Raw genomic sequence first — 21295 nt, forward strand, 5'->3', positions numbered from 1 at the left:
ACGACATAGGCGGCTTCCTCCTTTACCTCGGCTTGAGGCTACGTACTATGACAAGTAGAGATGATTGGTCAAGTCACGTATCTTCTCCAAATCTCATTTCCTGTTCTGCCTAATTCACAGAGTTATTGTGAGGTTATAGCAAAATATGTACAAAACACTTTGAAACCCCCCAAATGCTAGTCTTGCTTCCTTTCTTACTCTACATTCTATTCCTAGGTGATGCCATCAACCTTTGTAAGAAGATTATTCCAAAATCCATATCTCCATTCATAATGTCTCCTGAGTTTCAGACACAGGACTGTCATTGCCTCCTGGACTTCTCTTAGATGTCCCAGGAGCCCCGGACATCGAATGAAAAATGTCACCTGTGTAGAGTTCTGAAGGCTGAAGGTCCTCAGAGAATACTTCCCGGCTGATTCATTTACTGAGTCTTTTCTTCCATGACTCGTTAGGTGTGTAGTGTCCTGGAGAGCTTAGAGCAAGAATACCGGAGAGATGAGGACTGGTGTGGCGGACGAGATAAACTGGGGCCTGCAGCAGAGATCGACCACGTCATTCCACTCATCAGCAAACATTTGGAACAAAAGGAGGCCTTCCTTAAGGTCAGAGCACGTCATGATGCAAAGGCTCAGTCTCTGGCCTTGTTCTTTCATCTGACTTCTCTTTCTCTCTCTCTCTTTCTCTCTCTCTCTCTCTCTCTCTCTCACACACACACACACACACACACATTGCTTCATATGGGCTTCCCATCCCCCCAGATTTTTTAACCTCTTATCTAAAGGGGGAGGGGTTTGCAGAGAAGATATTCACTGGTTAATCTGAATGGTTTAAAGGTTACACTCCATGCACTTATCTCTCTCTTAGCATCTCTTAAAACTAGGCAATTAGGAGACACTGTTACTACTGCTACCGTGTTTGAATATCCTGATAGCCCATGGATGTTAATTGAGAAAAATACATGCTTTCACTCAGTTCTGTTCAGTTTATAAAATTATTTTTTGATTGAAAGATATAAGCCTAGCTATAAAACACTATTAAAATAAATCTTTTATAATGGATGAAGCAAAATTTAGGACAAGAATTAAAAAATAAATTGACACCCTGTTTGTTTATCGATCTAGCAATTATCAATTACGAATAAGTATAACACTGTTTATTTTCTGTATTAAGAGAGGAACACCGTGTTTGGGGTTTGGGGTAGAGCCCTGGCTTCCTGCTCGGCACAGACTTTCAGCTGTCGTGGGAATTCCTCGAGGGCCCCCTTCTTCCAGCTTTTGATCTTCTCTCCGCAGAGTCCTCTGTGTTCAAGCTTATCTAAAGGCTCCATTTGCTCTCAGATTTCTGGCTTTCATGTTCTGTTTCCTCTCAGGTTTCTGAAAGTACAAAAGAGAATTTTTATACCCCAACACGTTGCCATTGATTTTATTCAATTCTGTAATGAACTGCCTTTCTTTTATTAGGGATTTTCTCTCTTTGACCACCTCTTTGAGTTTATTTTTATTCTGTTTTTAAGCTGGCCTCTCCCTACCCTCCTCCCATCTATCTGGCATCTTCACCTGTGTTGGTCACAACCCTTAGTAATCAGGTCTTACTAAAAAGATTAAATGGAAATTCTTCTGTACAGGGCTAATGATGATATTAAAAGTCTTCCCCATTGCCAAAGTTTAAAATGAAACAATTTAAGGCCGGGCGTGGTGGCTCACGCCTGTAATCCTAGCACTCTGGGAGGCCGAGGCGAGTGGATCATTTGAGCTCAGGAGTTCGAGACCAGCCTGAGCAAGAGCGAGAGCGAGACCTCTCTACTAAAAATAGAAAGAAATTATCTGGCCAACTAAAATATATATAGAAAAAATTAGCCGGGCATGGTAGCGCATGCCTGTAGTCCCAGCTACCTGGGAGGCTGAGGCAGGAGGATCGCTTAAGCCCAGGAGTTTGAGGTTGCTGTGAGCTAGGCTGATGCCACGGCACTCACTCTAGCCCGGCTAACAAAGGGAGACTCTGTCTCAAAACAAAGAACAAAGAAAAAAAAAAAAAAGAAACAATTTAAGTAGAGCATGTAAAAATTTTAAATAGAGGTATAAAGATATTTCTTTATAAAATTAAAAGAAAATACTTCTTTGGAAGAAGGAAAAAACTCCTCTGGTCTGATGTTTTCCATATGTTCCTAAAACCATAGTGAGAAACTCCGTATCACTGTGGAAATGATATGCCCAACAAACGGAATATCGAGTTCTCCATTTGTGTTTATTAGTTGATCCATTTGACCTACCTTAGCTGTAGACCACCATCAGGCTGCCCCATTCATGAGCCTCGGGTGCATGGACTCACCAGAGCTCTCAGAGGCCTTTGTTGCTAATTTTTCTATAGCCAGAAAATTATATAATTTTAAAATGATATTTATATTAATTATATAATATATTAGGTAATTATATGATTTTTAATTACACAATTTATAGGATCAGAGGCTAAGTATAAGAAGGTTTTAAAATTTAATAATTTTATCTACAGATAAATTAATTCTGAAAACTATGCATTAAAAATTAGTATGCTAGCATGTATTACTTCACAACCAGAAAAAAATGCTTTTTAGAGAAATCCAGAAAATATGTGGGTTTGAGAGAAACTAGAAAGACTCTATCAGTAGTCCTGGCTTCTAGATATGAGTTACTCCCCGTCTCCTGCCCCTCCTGGGCCTCAGTCTTGTCCACTGGTCCAACAAGGAGAATGAGACCTACCCTCTACCACCTGGTAAAACAGGGGCTGGTAGAACAGCTCATAGTCCTTTATGCAGATCAGTATGTCCCAGCAATAGGATGCTTGTTAGTGTTATTTAGGTAAGGGAGACTTGATGGACAAATAAGTTTGAAAAATGATGGTAATTCCCATTTAGATTTGGAATGTACAGTTAATAGATGTGTTTACCTGATTTACATGTTCAAGTCTAAATCACACTAATGTTACAGTGGGTTTGTGTTCTCTGGGCTGACATCAGTGGTCCTATAAGAGGCATTCCGGTGGCAGAGGGAAACCAGCTTGAGAGTGAATGTTAGTAATATACCCCAAAATACAGGTAGTCGAGGGATGGCTGATTTCTGATTTTTATCTGTGATAGAAAGGGGAGAGGCAGAGGGAGTAGTTCTTCGCTTGACAAAAGGAAGGCTCAGAAGAGTGAGTCTCCTAAATTGGAGGTCACGTCTATGACCTCCAGAGCTCTTCTCCTTCCGTATTCCTCCAGAATGCTCACCACCATCCAGTCCTCGAGCCTCCTACAGCGTGGAAGGAGGGCACCCCTTCCTTAGTGTCTTGGATTCCATACAGCTGCCGGGGCTGGGGTCCTCACACCTTTGTCTCTCTCAGGCCTGCACCCTTGCACGGCGGAATGCTGAGGTGTTTCTCAAGTACATCCACAGGAACAACGTCAGCATGCCCAGTGTCGCCAGCCATACTCGGGGTCCTGAGCAACAAGTGAAAGGTCAGTGAGAACCTGCTGGGCCACAGGACACTCCAGCAACACGGACTAGAGGCCGGCCCCTCCCTATGGTGCACTGCATACCTAGTCTCCATGCAATCTCAACTCCCCTGATGCGTCTCCTTACAGAAGAAAAAGTGGGGTGGCGTGGGCAGTAGTGATTCATGGTCAATTTTTAACATGCATGGAGATCTGGAATGGAAAAACAAGGACGAAATTTTCCCAAGCTTTTTCATTTATCTTAGAGTCTAGGGCAACACTGTCTAATAGAATTTTCTGAAATAATGGAAATGGCCTATATGTATAATATAGTAGCCACTAGTTGTATGTGACTATTGAGTGCTTAAAATGTGGCTACAGCAACTGAGGAACTGAATTTTTACTTTTATTTAATATTAATTAATTTAAATGTAAATAGCCCAATGTGGCTCATGGCTAACATACTGAACAGTACAAGACTATGGTATCTTATAGCCTGGGAGTCATAAAACGAAATTCTAACCCTGCATTTGTCACTTATTGCTTAAGCCTTTTAAAACTTTAGTTTTCTTGTTTAAAAATGAGGGGGGTGTCTAGTCTCTTGCTACTTAAAATGTGGTCCCCAGACCAGCAGCATTGACGTCACTTGGGAGCTTGTAAGAAACACAGAATCTCAGGCTGCACCCAAACCTACCAAGTCAGAACCTGCATTTTGGCAAGAACTCCCTCCCATCCCACCAACCAGGTGATTTGTTCGCACATAAAATTTAGATAAGTACTACTCTAGATGATCTCTAATATCTCTCTGAATTCTGTAAAGTCTATGATAGTATGAAAAATATATAACCCTTAAAAATTGCTTATTATCTGACCACATTAAGCTTAAATTATCTGTGGAATTACTCTGACCATGCAGAAATTAGCCTTTGAGTAGGTTAGGAGTTTAACAAATGTCGTCTTACCGAGGCAGAGAGATACAGTCCTGGTGCCTGAGGCGAGGCAGGGAACCTAAGCTGACTTGCAGTGAAGGTTGAGACAGGCTTGGAGATGCCATGGGGTCGCAGGGGTGGGGGCATGGTCTGCTTTAGGAAGGGCTTCCCTCCCTGCTCGGATAACTCAGGAGTTGGAAAGGACAGAGGGCACTGGAAAGAATGAAACTTAGGAATCAAAGTTCCTACAGAGAGGAGGGAGCAGGGTTCCTTTTCCAGATATGCTATTCAATTTGCAGTTGAGAGACCCGTGGGCGGCTGGCATTATGTTACCTTCTCCTTCCAGCACATTTCAAAGCATATTTCTAACTTCCAAGTGCAGGCAGGAGCTTGGGTGAGGCCAGCTGCCTGCTGAGAGACCACACACCCCACCTACACCTGTGTCTGCTGAAGGGTGACAGGCACCCAGAGACAGCAGGAGATGTTTACATCTTCTTGGGGACAGGTTGCTTCCCATATGAAAGCTTTCAAGAAGGGGGAAAAGGAATCCTTAAAGTCTTTAGGACTTTTTCCTGGTCTAGGTTGGTTCTCTCAGCTACACCACAGAGCGAGCTGCAATGAACAAAACTCTAAGAAGCATAAAGATTAAAGGAAACAGGTTCTCATTCTATCCTTGCCTGGTTGAAGCTTCCACCTGAGCAGGGACCTACAATCCCTATATATCAGTTTCCTTTGCACTACTGCCTAGACTCAAAGCGGTGCCACATATTTTTGGCTTTTGTTATGGGAGCAACTACTCTTGCATAACAACCAAAAATTCAATGGCGCCCACCTGTAAGCATGTATTGTTTAAGTGGCTGTGCATTTGGCTGGGGATCAGCTATTTCAGCTGCGCGTCTAGCTGGCTTGGTTAGATTACAACCTTACAGCAGGTAAGATTCTTGTCTGCTCCGTGTGTATCCATTCCGGGCCCTGTGTTGAAGGGGCAGCAGTTATCCAGGAGACGTTCTTATAGTGGTTAGGGCAGAGATACAGGGGGCAAGGTCAAGTCCATAAGCACATTCCAGACCCCTGCTTGTGTCATATCTGTTAACAGCCCATTTGCCAAAGCAGGTCTTGTGGCCAAGGCAGAGGTCGGTGAGGGTGTGAGGTAGTATGCGTTACCTCTTTGGGAAGGAGCTAAGACGTTGCGTGACAAAGGCCTACATAGAGGGAAGGGTGATGATTGGGATCCATACAAGCTCTCAGTCTAAGGCAAGAGACAGATTCTATGGTTAGAGAGCCACCCCTCTGGTGGGGGGTGGGGAGAGGGATATGAAAAATACATAAAATCAACAAAAACTTCCAAGTTCAGACACTGCACTTTGGGTTGTGCCATCTTTGTAAAGCACAGTAGCTTGTACTTTATAGCCCCAGTAACGTGGGAGACCAGGATGACTAAGGACTTGGGCTCTGAAGTCAGGCCTGGCCTAAATCTGAGCTCTACTCCTTCCTATCTGAACGACCCTAAACAAGTTACCTTCCCTAAGTTTTCTCTAAACCTCAGTTTCCTCGTCTGTAAAATGGGGATAATAATGGTGCATACATCATGGGGTATATAAAACTGTGTGCTTGCCACATAGTGAGTGCTTAAGAAATATCAATTATTCATATCACTATTGTGTATTTGTTAATATCTAATATGGTTGGCAGGAAGCAAGAGGAAGACATAATAAAATAAATTTGATTGCTTCCAGCATAGAACATACTATTTAAAGCACTTAAGAAAGCTAGCCATGTAGCCAGCTGCTTCTGGAACAGCAGAAGCAGTAGGAAGGGAAATCACATGGACTGAGTACTTACCATGGCCCACTTGCGGTGCTCCATGCCTTGTGTGTATCCTCTTATTTAACATCATTAGAGGTAATTTGAGAACAGCTGTTAGCTTTTCTTGTGATCAAATCCAAAGCCCCATGGAAGTCTGGGCCTAGAGACAACATGCAGACATAATTCCAGCACAACTTCCCTGTGCCCACTGTTTAGAAGTATTAAAATTGAGGCTCCTCTGTTAAAGTGCTTTGTGCACAACCTCTTGTGCAGGGCTGAGAGTGTGGCTCATGATGTGGGTCATGCAGACAGTGACCTCAGCCCTCACTCCACGTTCATCTCCTGCCCTCTTCGAGCAAATCCTCAAGGGTGACTGAGACTCCTGTCAAAGACCATCCACACCCGTTAGACTCTGGGGGCCAACTAAGTTAGTACTGTTTTAGGGAATGACACTTCCCAAGGTCTCTTACAACCAAGGACTAATTTTGGTGTGAAGGGGATCAGGGTCACTTGCAAGTCACTGGTGCCACATTCTGCCCCCTTAATTAATGGAACCCCCCTTGATAGGCTCTCCCCTAGTCTCTCCATCCTTGCTCCCTTCTGGGAAATTTTCTCTGTACCCAGCATTTGCTCCCTTTCTTCTGATGCTGGACAAGTGCCCCAGGGGGGCTTGAAGTCACCTGGCACCTGGGCCGTGAGGCTGAGGTGGTTGGTTGGGTTTGCACAGAGCCTCCCTGTGACCAGGTCCCCTGTCCTCTGCCCACAGCCATCTTGAGTGAGCTCTTACAGAGGGAGAATCGCGTCCTGCACTTCTGGACCTTGAAGAAGCGGCGGTTAGACCAATGCCAGCAATATGTGGTGTTTGAGCGCAGCGCTAAGCAGGTATGTCGAAAGCTTTCCCTGGTTTTGTCTCAGGTCTGGGAAGTATACAGAGGCCCAGATGACCAAGGCTCAAGAGAGAAGAAGGCCACGGCAGGAAGCAGATTGGAGGTGGGAGGTGGGGATGAAGAGAGGAAAAAGAACAAGTTGAAGCCTGTCAGCAACTCGGCATTTACCAGGCACTGTATTCTGAGTTTGGTACCAGGAGCTGTGAGGACATGCTAGGTCACTCACTATGCCCCTAACTCACAGATGATAGTGACCCTGGCCTAGAAGCATCCCCAGTTACTGGAGCAGACTCTGTCTTTGCTAGTGGGATGTTCATAGTCAGGGGAGGGCTCATTCATAAAAACAACCTCAGAGCTACATACCAGTGGAATCTTCATTGTAGTACGGCATGTTTCCCTACTGACAGCTGCCTTTTGGGGGACTGGGTGGGTTGTTTCCTCCCACAGGCGCTGGACTGGATCCAAGAAACAGGTGAATTTTACCTCTCAACACATACCTCCACTGGAGAAACCACAGAGGAGACTCAGGAACTGCTGAAAGAATATGGGGAATTCAGGGTGCCTGCCAAGGTAGGAAGCATCCCGATCCCTCCCCAAATCCACCCAGCATTCCCCATCCTAGCCAATTTCACATTACAAAAGCAAGAGCAGCCGCTGTAAGCAGAAAGGCTTGGCCTAGTGGCAAGGGGAAGAGCACGTCTAGTATTGTCTTCTTAGGAACCTGAATACTCAAAGAACTGCAGCTGCTAGGCAGAGCAGCTGTATGCAGGAAGTCACCTGCTATATACACTGTGCTTCCAAATACTCATCTTCATGCTCCAAGTTCTGGAATCTGCTGTATTCTTTTAGACCAAATAAGGAAAAAGGGTATGTTCGTGTCAAAATGTGCATGCATGTGTGAACACCTGCACATATCCACATATTCTTAAAATTTGAATGGCTTCAGAAGTCCACCGTATGGGACGGACCAATGACTGTCTGTGGGCTCACAAAGCAGGTGAGCATCTTATTTCCTAAGCTATTTCCACCTGGCCTCAGACCTGCTAATGAGCCAGGCTGGGTCTCTGGGGAGCAAAATAGGCACAGGTGCACACATCCCTCACACACCCCCCCCACACACACTGAGGGGGCAGGGAATGCTATAATAGGAGGAAATCTACTTTTTACCTGTTTTCACAGCCAGGTTTGATCCAAGGACCCTTGGGTTTGGATGAAAATCTTATCTGGCTCAGCTCCCTGTTTGTAGCATCCTCGTCCCTCACCCTGAGCTCCTTGCCGTGTAGGAGCCTTTCTTGGCATCACTGCTGCACACGGCAGATGCTCTTCCCAGGTTCAGAGCTGCTTTTGTAGTGGTCACAGGGGGAACATATTAATGCCCCATCCTGTCCAGAGATCCCTCTGACATTACAGCGAATGTTCCTCTAGTTTGGTATGACAAAATTAGGCCTTTCACCCCATTCCTGAGCTGATATTTAAGACGCACCACTTTTGGAGTGCTATGCTATGAACTCTCAATATTGGGGAGCCTTCCCCTGCATCTGCATCCTTGTGAGCTTTGGGCCTTTTCACCCAAGGGGAAACGCCGGGAGCTCAGATAAGATACTGATTTCAATACCAGCTAGAGCAAACAGCACAAAGAAGGCAGCGGATGCACTGAACCCTTTTAAAATCCAAATGAAAATGGCTTTTGAATTAACCAGTTTGGGTCTATCTGCCCCTCTCCAAATAGTGTCAGTAATGAATCACTCATAGGCTGAATAAGTATCAGATCTATTGGTGGTTCCTATCTACGTAGGATGGATCGCAACAAATACCTAGAACTTCTTAGGATTAGAATTTGTCCATAACCAAAGCAGAAATGTGAAGAATTACTCAGCCAATTTAATTCAGCCTTTCTTTACAACCTTCTTCATATCTTTCTCCTCTTTTCCATTCACATTGTTACCACCCAAGGCTATAGTAGCTTCCTAATTGGGTTCCGTGCTTTTGGTCTTTCCTTCCTTCCAATCCATGCTCTCCATTGCTGTTCATTTTTAAAACACTGCTTTGCTAGTTACCACCCAGCTCAAGAACTTTAATGATTTCCCAGTGCCTTCAGCTTAACACTCCACAGCTGCTACGACTGTGCCACCCTACCTCCCCGGCTTTGTCTTCAATTATTCTTTTATGCAGGTTTTATGCTCCAGCTGAATGGATGTATCTTCGTACCCTCTGAGAGATACATCATATACTTCTGTGCCTTTTCCATGCCATTTGTCTGCCTAGAATATCCTTCTCTTCCTTTTAGTTTGTGCTTTTTATTTGTTTTAAAAAATATTTAGACAGAGTCTCACTCTGTTGCCCAGGCTAGGGTGCAGTGGCATCATCATAGCTCACTGCAACCTCCAACTCCTCAGTTGAAGCAATCCTCCCACCTCAGCCTCCCAAAGTACTGGTATTACAGGTACAAGCCACTGGGCCCTGGTTTATACTTTTTAAAAGGAACTCACCTTTCCACTCCAGTGCCTCCTCTTCTATGATCCTGCCCATGATCCATGCCAGGATATGATCTGTCCCAGCCCTACTCTGCAGCCCTTGCCTGTATAACCCATAAGGCACCTGGCAGGGGCTGTCTGTTCTTCAGTAATCTGTGTGCAGTGTTATCTCCTATATGAGACAGGAAGATCCTGAAGGAAAAGAGCCGCCCTTTATTCATCCTGTGTTCCTCAGGTTACCTGACACCTCTTGTGCATTGAAGGGAGGCCACGCCCATTTGTGAACATTAAAAAAAGGAAGTTTTCAACAACTCCCCCACCCCCCGATCTATATTTAACATGGTTCTTCTACTTTTGCTCTCTATGTCCTCTCTCCCTACCGACTAAACTATTTCTGCCCCACCCCAGTCCCACTTCCCAGAGATGAGCCCGTTTTAATCAGCTGTCTTTGGTTTCAATCTTTATAACCAACAAAATGAATTTGAAAAGGAAACTAAATTGATCTTGAACCACAAGAGAGTAAATATGGTGGCCCTTATGATTGAATAGAGCAATAGAGTATATTGAATTATTATACTCTGCTCTAAAGAAACAGATCAAGTAGAAGAAACACTAAATATAAAACGATGCTTTCTATGTAAAAGACCACAAATGTAAGAATAAAAATGAGATAAAAATAGTTTGGGTGGGGATAAAAGGAGAACAAAATTTTCGTGTTGTGGCATGCCTACAGACAATCCTGCTAGAAGACTACAAATGATATTTTTCTACTGTGGGTTCCAAAGTGTACAAGGGGTCAAGGCACAGGAATGGGAAAGCCTCGTAATCTTGACATTTGGGAAGAACTCCATTTCTTCTAAAAGCAAAGCGTATTTTTAGATTCTTTTGTTTTTCAGTTTTTGCAATTCAGTGGGTTTTACTATAATTCACAAGGTTGTGTAACCGTTGCCACTGTCTAGTTCCAGAACATTTTCACCACCTCAGAAAGAAACCCCATCCCATGAGCAGTCACTGCCCAGTGCCCTTCCCCTCGGCCCCTGGTAACCACTAATCTACTTTCTGTCTCTATAGATTTCATACAAAGCAAATCATTCAATACGTAGTCTTTTGTGACAGGCTTCTTTGCTTTAGCATGTTTTCAGGATTCATCCATGTTGTAGCATGTGTCAGTACTTCATACCTTGTTAGGGCTGAATAACATTTCACTGTATGGATATACCACTTTCTGTTTATCATTCATCAGTTGATGGACATTTGGGTTATTTCCAGCTTTTAGCCAAAAGCTAGAATAATGTTGCTATAAAAATTTATATACAAGTTTATATGTTTTCAGTTCTCTTATGTATATACCTGGGAGTAGAATTGGCTGGGTTATATGGTGCCTCTATATTTAACTTTTTGAGGAACTGCCAAACTGTTTTCCAAAGTGGCTCTGTCATTTTACACTCTCACCAGCAATGTATGAGGTTCCAATTTCTCCATATTCTCACCAACACTTGTTATTGTGTCTTTTGATGTAGGTATCCTAGGGGTTGTAAAGTGGTCTTCACTGCAGTTTTGATTTGCATTTGCCACTGATTACTGATGTTAAGAAAGCACTTTTTTAAAGTGATAAGTTTATCTTTGAAATTAAAAGAAGACATGGCCGGGCGCGGTGGCTCACGCCTGTAATCCTAGCACTTTGGGAGGCCGAGGTGGGCGGATCATTTGAGCTCAGGAGTTCGAGACCAGCCTGAGCAAGAGCGAGACCCCATCTCTACTAAAAATAGAAAGAAATTATATGGACAGCTAAAAATATATATATAGAAAAAAATTAGCCGGGCATGGTGGTGCATGCCTGTAGTCCCAACTACTCGGGAGGCTGAGACAGGAGGATCCCTTGAGCTCAGGAGTTTGAGGTTGCTGTGAGCTAGGCTGACGCCACGGCACTCACTCTAGCCTGGGCAACAGAGTGAGACTCTGTCTCAAAAAAAAAAAAAAAAAAAGAAGACATGAGATAAACTGGACTTAATTATTCTTAACAAAAGAGAATTAAGCATTAATGAAAGTGGACCTGAGCCTTCGCTGAACTAAATTATGTCTTCTTGGGATTCAGATAACAAGGAAAGGGAACACTGAGGTTGTCAGACAGGTACTTTAGACCAGGAAAAATGGAATCTAAACAGTTCAGATAAAAGATGGGCATGAGACCTTTAAGAGGAATATAGCTCATATGTGATGGAAATGTTTAAGAAATTTAATTTTTCACATATAATACAAACAATCCCCTGTGGAGTGAATATGAGGCTGTATGTCAAGAAACATGTCCACCTGCACAAGGAGCTCATATCTACAAAAGAACCATATATCATACGAGGAACACCAGTAATGAAAGGCAAGTATGGAAGATTATAATGAGATTTTAAGAATAATATCAAGAAGGCTAAATCTTAAAGACTTGTAAAATGTGCTAAAGACAAAGGGATTTTCAAAAACTTTATTCAGAGTAAGGCTCACTGATTAGGGGAATGTGGTATGATATAAAGGAAGGGAGGAAAAGAGAGGGGGAAGTAGAGAAAGAGGGAAGAAGGGAAAGAGGAAAGGAGGAAAAATAGAATTACTAAACCTCCTTTTTTTTTTTTTTACCTCTGTCTTTTCCAGCAGATAACATAGATTTCAGGTGTAAAGGGCAGAACGTACATTAGGGGACACATGAAGCCCAAGATAAGTGAGCTGTCAGTTCCAGGTTTCCAGACACAGATGAGTTATAATCCCTAAAGTTTTCCTTTTGTTCACAACATCATGTTCATACCTCTGAACCTGTTGTTCAAGAACTGCTACAATCTGACCCCCGTTTTATTAGTCTATATAAGTTACTATCTTTGGTGGCAAGATTTGAGTTTCAAACTTCCTTACCTTGAAAAGTGGAAAAGATATTGTATGGCTATGTGTGGAAATAAAAAAGATCAAAGCTATGTGGCTGGACCTCCCAGGAGCCCAGAAAAAGCTCAGTGACTCAGCCCTATGGGAAGAACAAGAAACATGGCATAGTCTCACCTCTGTAGATGAAAACTCAGATGTCACGCAATAGCAGGGGCAGCTCAAGCAGCCACATTATGTGGTCATCTTCTCAGAGAAGAGGATCAAGGATCTCTGTAGTGTCTCACCATTACTATGATTCAGCTTCCTTTTTTCCTTCCTCTCTGCTTTCTATGTTTTCTCTTCTACTCTGCAACCAGCCATCCAGATCCCTGTCTCTGCAGTTCAAATCTCCAGAGAAACAACCTCCAGTGACCTAGCATATTGCCACTGTCCCTATTTAGACAGAAGTTTTAGGCCAGGATACCTCAGAAATCACTGGCTATATATTAATGGGCTGCCCTCATGGGATATATTAATATTTTTATGTCTGATTCCATAAGCTGTGGCCAGGCATTTGGCAAGTCACGTGGTGTCACCAGAGTCACTCTTGGATAAGAAACCATTTCAGGCTGCTCCCAGTAGGGGTCGTGGCTACAAGTGATATCTCAGTGTGCTTGTCTGGTTCATAGGCCAAATTTATCATCTAATTCTTCCCAGTATAAGCCCTCAGCTCTTGCTGGTCTAGCTTCACTCACCTCCAAACATCAGATTTGCTCATTCATTCACTCATTCGTTTATTCATTCAACATTGATGTACCAGTGAATAAGATGCAACACTTACCGTTTAGGAGTTCATGGTCTAATGGAGGACACGTGAATAACTCAATGTGAAACATGTGAAAAGAGAGGCATGTATGTGGTACTGTGGGAACACTAGGAAGGGCATCCCCCCCTCGTCTTGTGGGAAGGAAAGGAGATGAAAGAGAGCCCTGTGCATCGAGAGTGAGGATGAGTAAAAGCCCTCATCAGAGCAGATGGGGCCTGTGACATCAGTGTGGCATGGAGCACAGTGGGGGCAGGGCTGCTGCAAAGGTAGGTGGGGCCACATGGGGAGGGCTTATCTACCCTGCTCAACTACTGTCTCTCTGCTCCGCCAGGCCCCATGCATACTTGGAATACCCTGGGTCACAACCCATTTGCTTTATTGACTCTGAATCACAGCTTTGATGCTTTAGGATATAATTCCCTCTGATATAGAGCTGCCCTGGTATGGCTGCTGCCACCAGCTGGCTGTATACCCCTGTCTCGTAGGTAGAGTCACCTTATAAGAGCAGAGAATATGTATTTCCAAGGCTTTTCCATAAAAATTGATTTTTTTAATTATAGCAGCAAAAATTATTTGGTTTTAAGTAAATAGAAAACTTAAGAAAATTGTTTTCAGAAAAAAAAAGTACCTGCAATAAGATAAAAGTCCTTAGAATACCAGGTATCTTTTCTTAAGCCATTCCCAGTGTTACTACTCTAGCCTTTTCATGACTGAGGTCTGCTGTCCTCACACCAAAGCTCTTGGGGCCCCTGTCTCGCAGCCTGGGCACTAGCCTGCTGCCCTGAGATAGGGGACTCGGCCGTGCTGGGTGAGCTGCTGGGGAGCTGGAGCCCTGATCTCCCCGGCCCTGGGGCAGGCAGAGCCGTCTGCTCACCTCCCAGAACCCCTCCCTCTCTGGCCCTTCTTGGGAGGGTCAGTCTCTCATGGGAGGGGCCGTAGAGGACCCTGGGAGGGTGGCGAGGGTGGTGGAACAAAGAAAGAAAGTCTCTTCTGTCTTCTCTGCGGTTGCTTCAGTGGCTTTTCTGGCTCAGTTTCCCTCCGTTATCTAAATTGTAGCATGATCTAAACCTTGGACCTACTTTCCTCCAGTCCAAAGGATAATTTTTCTTTTTAGAATATTTAAATATTCTTTTCTTTCCCTGATGGAGTTTAGAGTTTGGAAATCCAAACGTATGGTAAAGGATGAGAGCTGACCGCTCATTAAGTATCTCTCATTCCCACGTCCCACCCAGCTTAAGTGCCACCTCCCCACGAGACCTTTCCTACTCGTGCCAGTCCACCTTCATTTTCTCCCTTTTTAAAATTCCTGCGGTGTTAACTATACATTCTTCTCATTTTGACATTCAATTACATAATGCCCTAAGTTATTTAACTCCTCTGAGTGAAATGAACATCTTTTTTTCTTTTGTTTACCCCCCAAGCTGTCCACACAGCCCTCAGCACAGTGCTATGGACAGAGTAGGCATAGAACAAACTTGCTAGAAACGAAGTGAACCCCAGTACTCGTCAGAGTTCCACCTGACTCTGTAAGAGACACTGGCTTCATTAACCCCTTTCTCCCTCTCTCTAATGGAAATTAAAGACAAGATCCTGGTGATGAGAGGGACAGAGTTAACTCTTAAATTTGCTAGTTGGATTTCTTTAGGTCCTGGTGAGTGTCAGGTTACATGATATTAAGAGCCTACTGCAGGCTGGTACAGTGAGGGGAGAGAGCCAGGAACCATGGGTCAGAGGCAGATAGGCTGTATCACTTACTGGTGATTTGAACTTGGACCACCCTAAACCTCTCCAAGTCTCAGTGTTTTCATCTGTAGCTCAAAGAGACCTGTACCACCTCCCTCCACCTACTTCCTAAGGATGCTTTAAGACTCAAATGAGTCTCAGATATATTAACATACTCTGTAAACTGGTAAAGCACTATATTAATGTAAGAGATTCTTATATCAATAACAATAATAATAATGATAATGGTTAACATTTATGGCTTACTGAGTTCTTACTGTGTGCCAGGCACTGCTCTGAGCATTCTACAGTATCAACTCATTTAATACAAAAACCCTACACTGTAGGTTCAATCAGCCCTCTGTGTCTGTAGCTGTTACATCCATGGATTCAACCAAATGCAGATCAAAAAAACAAAAAAAAAACGATGATTGTGTCTCTACTGGACATGTACAGACCTTTTTGTTCTTGCATTATTCCCTAAACCATGCAGTATAATGACTATTTGCATTGTATTAGGTAGTATAAGTAATACAGAGATGATTTAAAGTATACAGGAGGATGTCCATAGGTCATATGCAAATGCTGTACCTCGTTATATAAGGGACTTGAGCATCTGTGGATTTTGGTATCCATGGGGGGTCCTGGAACCAGTCCACCACCGAGGATTGGTGTAATACTGAGGGACAACTGTACTATTATGATCCCTATTTTGTAGATGAAGGAATTGAGGTACAGAGGGTTTAAATAATCTGCTCAAGGTCTCCCAGCTAGTGGGCAGAGCTGCTGTGCTAGCCCAGGCGGTCAGCTATGAGGTGTCTGTGGCTGCTGTGAAGAGGGAACGGGGAGTGGGGTGAACGGGGCATGAGAGCAAATGTAATCCAGTGACGTAAGACCATCTTTTGGGGCAGCAAACGAAGGAGAAGGTGAAGCTTCTGATTCAGCTGGCTGACAGCTTTGTGGAAAAAGGCCACATTCATGCCACGGAGATAAGGAAATGGGTGACCACGGTGGACAAGCACTACAGAGACTTCTCCTTGAGGATGGGGAAGTACCGGTACTCCCTGGAGAAAGCCCTAGGAGTCAACACAGAGGTAGGTACGAGGTGTTGCCCACTGGGACGTCTGCCCTTCTCTTCTCCCTGGGCACCACCGCCCTCTCTCCACAGCAGGGAAGTGTGTTTCCAAGGCAGTCCGTCCGAGCTGGCGACCCCTCAGCACTTGCCTTAGGTGGGTTATCTAGTGAGGGAGGGCATCTTGCTGATCCATTTACCTCCAGCCCCCATGATTAGTGCTCCAAATATTGCAAAATTGGCTGCCCTGGAGTGAGGCCTGTGGCTGTAGAACAGAGTTTTTCTCTGTGTAGAGTTAACTGTTGACTTTGAGGACTCAACCCTTTATCTTGGCTTCATCAGTACCATCTTCCACCCAATTATGTTAATCAGCAAATGACTAGAGTCCCCAGGACGTATAGTAGTGCTCTTTCAAGAATTAGGGGTGCAATTTGTACAGGGGCTATTTGACGTTTCAACTGAAAAGAGACACTATTTGCCATGCAGCAAGAGGAGACTGACTTTTAATCTCTTTTTTATAATAGGGGTCAGTAACCTTTGAATTAAGAGCTAAATACAGCCTGGCAATTTAATCCTAGGATTTCTAGGTCTTAAATCTTTAAATAGGCTCATGCTCTGAAGTAGAGCAGCCTAGAGAATGAAGTGGTCAAACCTCCTAAAGTTGAGGCAGTTAATGCCTCTCCCAGGCCTTACGCTGTGAGTTTTTTTCTAGGGGGTTCTATCATATGTAAGTACCAAATGGTGGTTGAATTAAGCAGGGATGAGCAATTAGAAAGTTTGTTGTTCTACCATTTAGCTTTCTATTTGCAATGGAAATTGCTTGTTTAAATAAAAATATTTGGTTTGATTAATTTCCTTTGACAAAGGAGAGAGGGTTTTTTAATGTCTTTATGTGTTTTTCACATCTACTTTAAATGGCTAAGAATCCATCTCAGACTAATATATGTATTAGTGTTTAGATTTAATCAGAACCGAACGCCTTGGGGAAATAGACACAACTGTGTTCATTGTTTTTTCTTGCTGTGGTTGTTAGCCCTAAACATTTGACTTGAATATTTTATATCTTTCTTATTTGAAAAAAGAAATGGTTCCATAAAAAAGAGTGCTGTGGGTGAGAGTTTGTAGGGTCCCCATCTTGTCATCTGTTTCCATTATATCTTGCTCTGTTTTTCCTCTTCACCACCTCCCCCAACTTGGTGAGTCGCTCTTCCAAAGCATCTCCTGGGTGACCTCTGTGACCCCTCTGTGTGTAGGACAACAAGGACCTGGAGCTGGACATCATCCCAGCAAGCCTTTCAGATCGCGAGGTCAAGCTGCGGGACGCCAACCATGAAGTCAACGAAGAGAAGCGGAAGTCAGCCCGGAAGAAAGAGTACGTGCTGTGGAGCTCCGGCCCCAGCTAGCCGGCTCCCCGAGCCTGTGCCTGGTCTGCACTGCCACCCGTCCCTTCCGATGGCTTACTGTGTCCTCCTGACCTGCAGGGGGTGGAATGAACAGGCACAGTGCTTCCCTTCAGAATATGGGTTTCCTCTGAAGACTTTTAAGCCTCTCCAATCTGTCCTTCACCTGAGTTCTCCAGTAACTTCCTAGAAAAAAACCCTTCCTTTTAGATCATCAGATTTCATTTCACAATCTCACAACTCGACATGGACCAAACCAAATATTTTTTCTCCCCCTCCAAATTTAGCTCTCCCTCCTGACTTCTAATTCCCATCAACAGAGATGTAGGCTTCCACTTGTCCCTTCGTCCCTTCAGTCAGTCCTTCCTTCAGAGTTTCTCATGTCTCTGCCACTTTTTCCATCCCCACAGACAGGAGTCTCGTGAGTATAAGTCCAGCTCACCTGCAGAAACTCCTCACCTTCCCGCTGCCAGCTCCTGCCGTTGACCCACACGGGGGTGCCAGGTGGACCTTTCTGAAGGAGCATTTTATCATTGCTGGTACCAATGCCCTTCCTCTTGCCACCACCGACATTTTTTATGTGCTAAATACTTTATAAAGTGCCTTACACACATTTTCTCTTTTTATCTTCTTATCACTTCTCCCAGGTAGCTATGATTATTCTCATTTTACATATGGGAAATAAGACTTAGAAAAGCTGAGCAACGGCTAGGTAAGGTGGCTCCTGCCTGTAATCTCAGCACTATGGGAGGCTGAGGCAGAACGATTCCTTGACCTCAGGAGTTCGAGACCAGCCTGAGCAAGAGCAAGGCCCCATCTCTACTAAAAGTAGGAAAATTAGCCAGGCATTGTGGCATACGCTTGTAGTTCCCAGCTACTCAGGAGGCTGAGGCAGGAGGATTGCATGAGCCCAGGTTGCAGCGAGCTGTGATCATACCACTGCACTCTATCCAGGGTGACAGAGTGAGACTCTGTCTCAAATAAAAAAAGAAAAGCTGAGCAACTCTCCAAACCACACAAACAGTGAATAATGAAGCCAGAATTTAAACCAGTTCTGACTCTTCACCACTCTGTGCTTCATGTCCATTATGTCTCTCACCAGCTGCAAATTTTAAATGATTTTATATTCCCCTAGAATAATGATCAGACTCCTTGAGGTGCTGTCATTTGGCCTCACCTAAGACAATCTTATTTCAAATTACTTTCCAGTTCAAATGACACACTTCAGACAGATCACTGTCATTGACTCCTTTCACATCCAAGATTAAGTTGTATACAATTATTCATGCAGCATTCTTGGCCTAGAACTCTCTCCTTTTTGTTTGTTCTTTTCTCTTCCCTGTTCTTGCCTTTTGTTCTTTTTCTGTTCAATTTTATTTGCCCCTGTCTAAGTCCTATGATTCTTTAGAATCCAGCTCATATCCTATGCTGCTCTGAATCCTTTATCCGCATCTTCACTGGCATTGGTCCATCCTTTTCTGAACTCCTACACTTCTTTTCTATACTGATTCCCATTTTACTTACTTAACTGATTCCTGAGCATCTCTCTCTAACTATATTACAAACTCCTTGAGGATAAGGAGTATTTTATAGTCTCTTGTATGAACCAAGGGACTAGGAGAGCAATGAATATAATTGATCACGAAAAGCTTATAGAATATAATTGGATATATAAATTGAAGCCTTGGGGGAAGGACAAAAAGTTATCTAAAATCACATAACAATTAAGAATTGGAACACCAATTTCCTTACCCGAAGTGGAAGGATGTACCACTGGGCCGAAGAAAGTAAGGCTCTCTCTGGGGGGTGTTCCAGGGCCAGGAGGCCCCTCTCTTGCCTCGGTCTAGGTATTCAGGTTTCAGGGTTTCTGCCTGGATTTCAAAAGGGAGGAAAATGTACCCAGCAACTGATCCAGAGAGTGAATTGTAGAGGTCAGGACGTAAAGCTGCCACTAAGTTACTCCCAGGTCAGCAACGGCCCATGAGAAGATGGGGCAGAGGAAACTTGGCAAGAAGAGAGTGGAGGATGCTGGGACTCAGACGTTTTGGAAGAATCTGAAGTTGCCTGAGATTTTCATGAATGAGACTCTGTTTTCTCAGAATAAGAATGGTTGGGGGCAGAATCCGTTTAGAGGGCTGGGACCAATTCATCATTACATTTCTGCTCTGTTCTCTGATTATCTCAGCTCCAGTCAGAGAAATTCCTGACTCCAGGTAGGCAAAACCCATTTTGCTCCTTTGGTCGGTAGTCGTCAGCCACGGTTCACACTAGTCAAGAGCTGTAGGGCATTGGACAGCAGAAACAATGGACTGTGCCACTCCTACAACCCATTTCTTGACACTCTGCATCCTTTATGTTGCAGTTACTAAGTCACAATGTGCAGAGATTTCTGGAGGGCCTAGTGAGGAATATTTCGACAGACTCTGTTTGGGTAATGCTAGAAAAAAAAAAAAATAACATGTCCTAAGATTAAGAAGCTCTATGGGTTTATTTTATCAAAATGAAGTAGAAGCACAGCTGCCTTGGAGCTGAAGAAACTAAAGCTAGTCTGTGAAGTCAAAGCTTGTTTCATGTGAGGAGTGTGTTAGTTTGTTAGGGCTGCTGTAACAAAGAACCACAGACTGGGTGGCTTAAACAACGGAAATATGTTGTCTCACAGTTCTGGAGGCTGGGAGTCTAAAATCAAGGTGTCAGCGGGATGGATTCCTTCTGAGGGCTGTGGGAAGGAGGCCTCTCTCCTTAGCCTGTATTCATAGATGGCTATTTGCACATTCATGTGGCAGTCTTCCAGAGTACAAGCCTGCATCGAACCTCCCCCTTCTATGAAGAAACTGATTCTAGTGGATTAGGGGCCCACCCACTCCAGTGCGATAATGACCCTATTTCCAAGTAAAGTGAAAATCTGAGGTTCTGGGGTTAGGACTTCCACATAGGGACTCGGGGGCACATAATTCAACCCATAGCAGGGAGGGGAACGAGGAGACTACACTGGCCAAATCCTCCTCCTGGGCTCTATCTGGGACACCACATAGCCAGAAGAGCTTAATGGATGGGTAGAAAACAAAAGAAAATGGGGTAGGGGAGAAGAGAGAGAAATTATGAAGAAAGACAGGTAAAACTGCAGGAAGCAGTTGGGAGAAAAAGAATACCAGAAAACCTTAGGCAATAAAATTAAAGACAGATTTTCAAAGCCCATCAGTTTGTGGTCCTTCTGATCTCCCTTCTTTTCTAGTTTTATAGCAACCTACAAATCACTTAAATCACTGATTGTTTACTGAGCACCTACCATGTACTAGGCACTTTGTTTACATGGTCTTGTTTCACCCTTGCAGCAATCCTGTGTGATCAGCTATTGTATAAATAAAGCATCTGAGGGTTGGAGAAGCAAGTCCTCCCTCTGGCAAAGGCCAGAGTTGAAATTCAAACAGTTCCTGTTTGTCTGACTCCAAAGTTCATGCATTTCCTACTCTACCAACAGAGTAAGAATAGAAAGATAGTGGCTAATTAACTTCTGCAAAAGGGAATTTTTTTGAACCAGAAAGGCTACTACCAGAACAGTGTATATAACTTTAAGGAAAATCCTGCCGAGGTAAAGTTCCAGGAAAAGGTGCTTCTCATTTAATATTTCTTGTGAAATTTCCAGTAGGGGACACTTTGGGGACAAAATTTCTCAAAATTTTCATATGATGGAATACATGGAAATAAGGGTCCTCATCATGGACTAAATGAAAAACTGATACAGAAAAGGAAAGATAAATGTATAAATATACAGTTTTTCTAAATTAGATATATGCCAGCTAAAAAGCACCATTTCTAGTAAAAATTTATGGAGGAAAAGAATGAAGTACATACACTACAATGAAGCCATGCATCATAAGTTTAACAATTGC

At 43.7% G+C, this 21295-nt stretch overlaps 1 protein-coding gene across 9 annotated transcripts in view; it reads left to right on the forward strand.

Moving 5' to 3' along the window:
* KALRN (kalirin RhoGEF kinase) overlaps positions 1 to 21295 on the forward strand; it is a 639384-nt gene that overhangs the window by 382064 nt on the left and 236025 nt on the right. For 8 of the 9 annotated variants that reach the window (XM_069475127.1, XM_069475129.1, XM_069475125.1 and 5 more), the window contains exons 18-23: positions 453 to 602; positions 3358 to 3472; positions 6950 to 7065; positions 7518 to 7640; positions 15845 to 16027; positions 17259 to 17377. In XM_069475127.1, the coding sequence (XP_069331228.1) occupies positions 453 to 602; positions 3358 to 3472; positions 6950 to 7065; positions 7518 to 7640; positions 15845 to 16027; positions 17259 to 17377 (806 nt within the window). The remainder of the gene's footprint in view (positions 1 to 452; positions 603 to 3357; positions 3473 to 6949; positions 7066 to 7517; positions 7641 to 15844; positions 16028 to 17258; positions 17378 to 21295) is intronic. The other variant, XM_069475133.1, reaches the window with a different exon arrangement.

The sequence above is a fragment of the Eulemur rufifrons genome, chromosome 7 (assembly GCF_041146395.1).
Source record: "Eulemur rufifrons isolate Redbay chromosome 7, OSU_ERuf_1, whole genome shotgun sequence".
Taxonomy (NCBI): domain Eukaryota; kingdom Metazoa; phylum Chordata; class Mammalia; order Primates; family Lemuridae; genus Eulemur; species Eulemur rufifrons.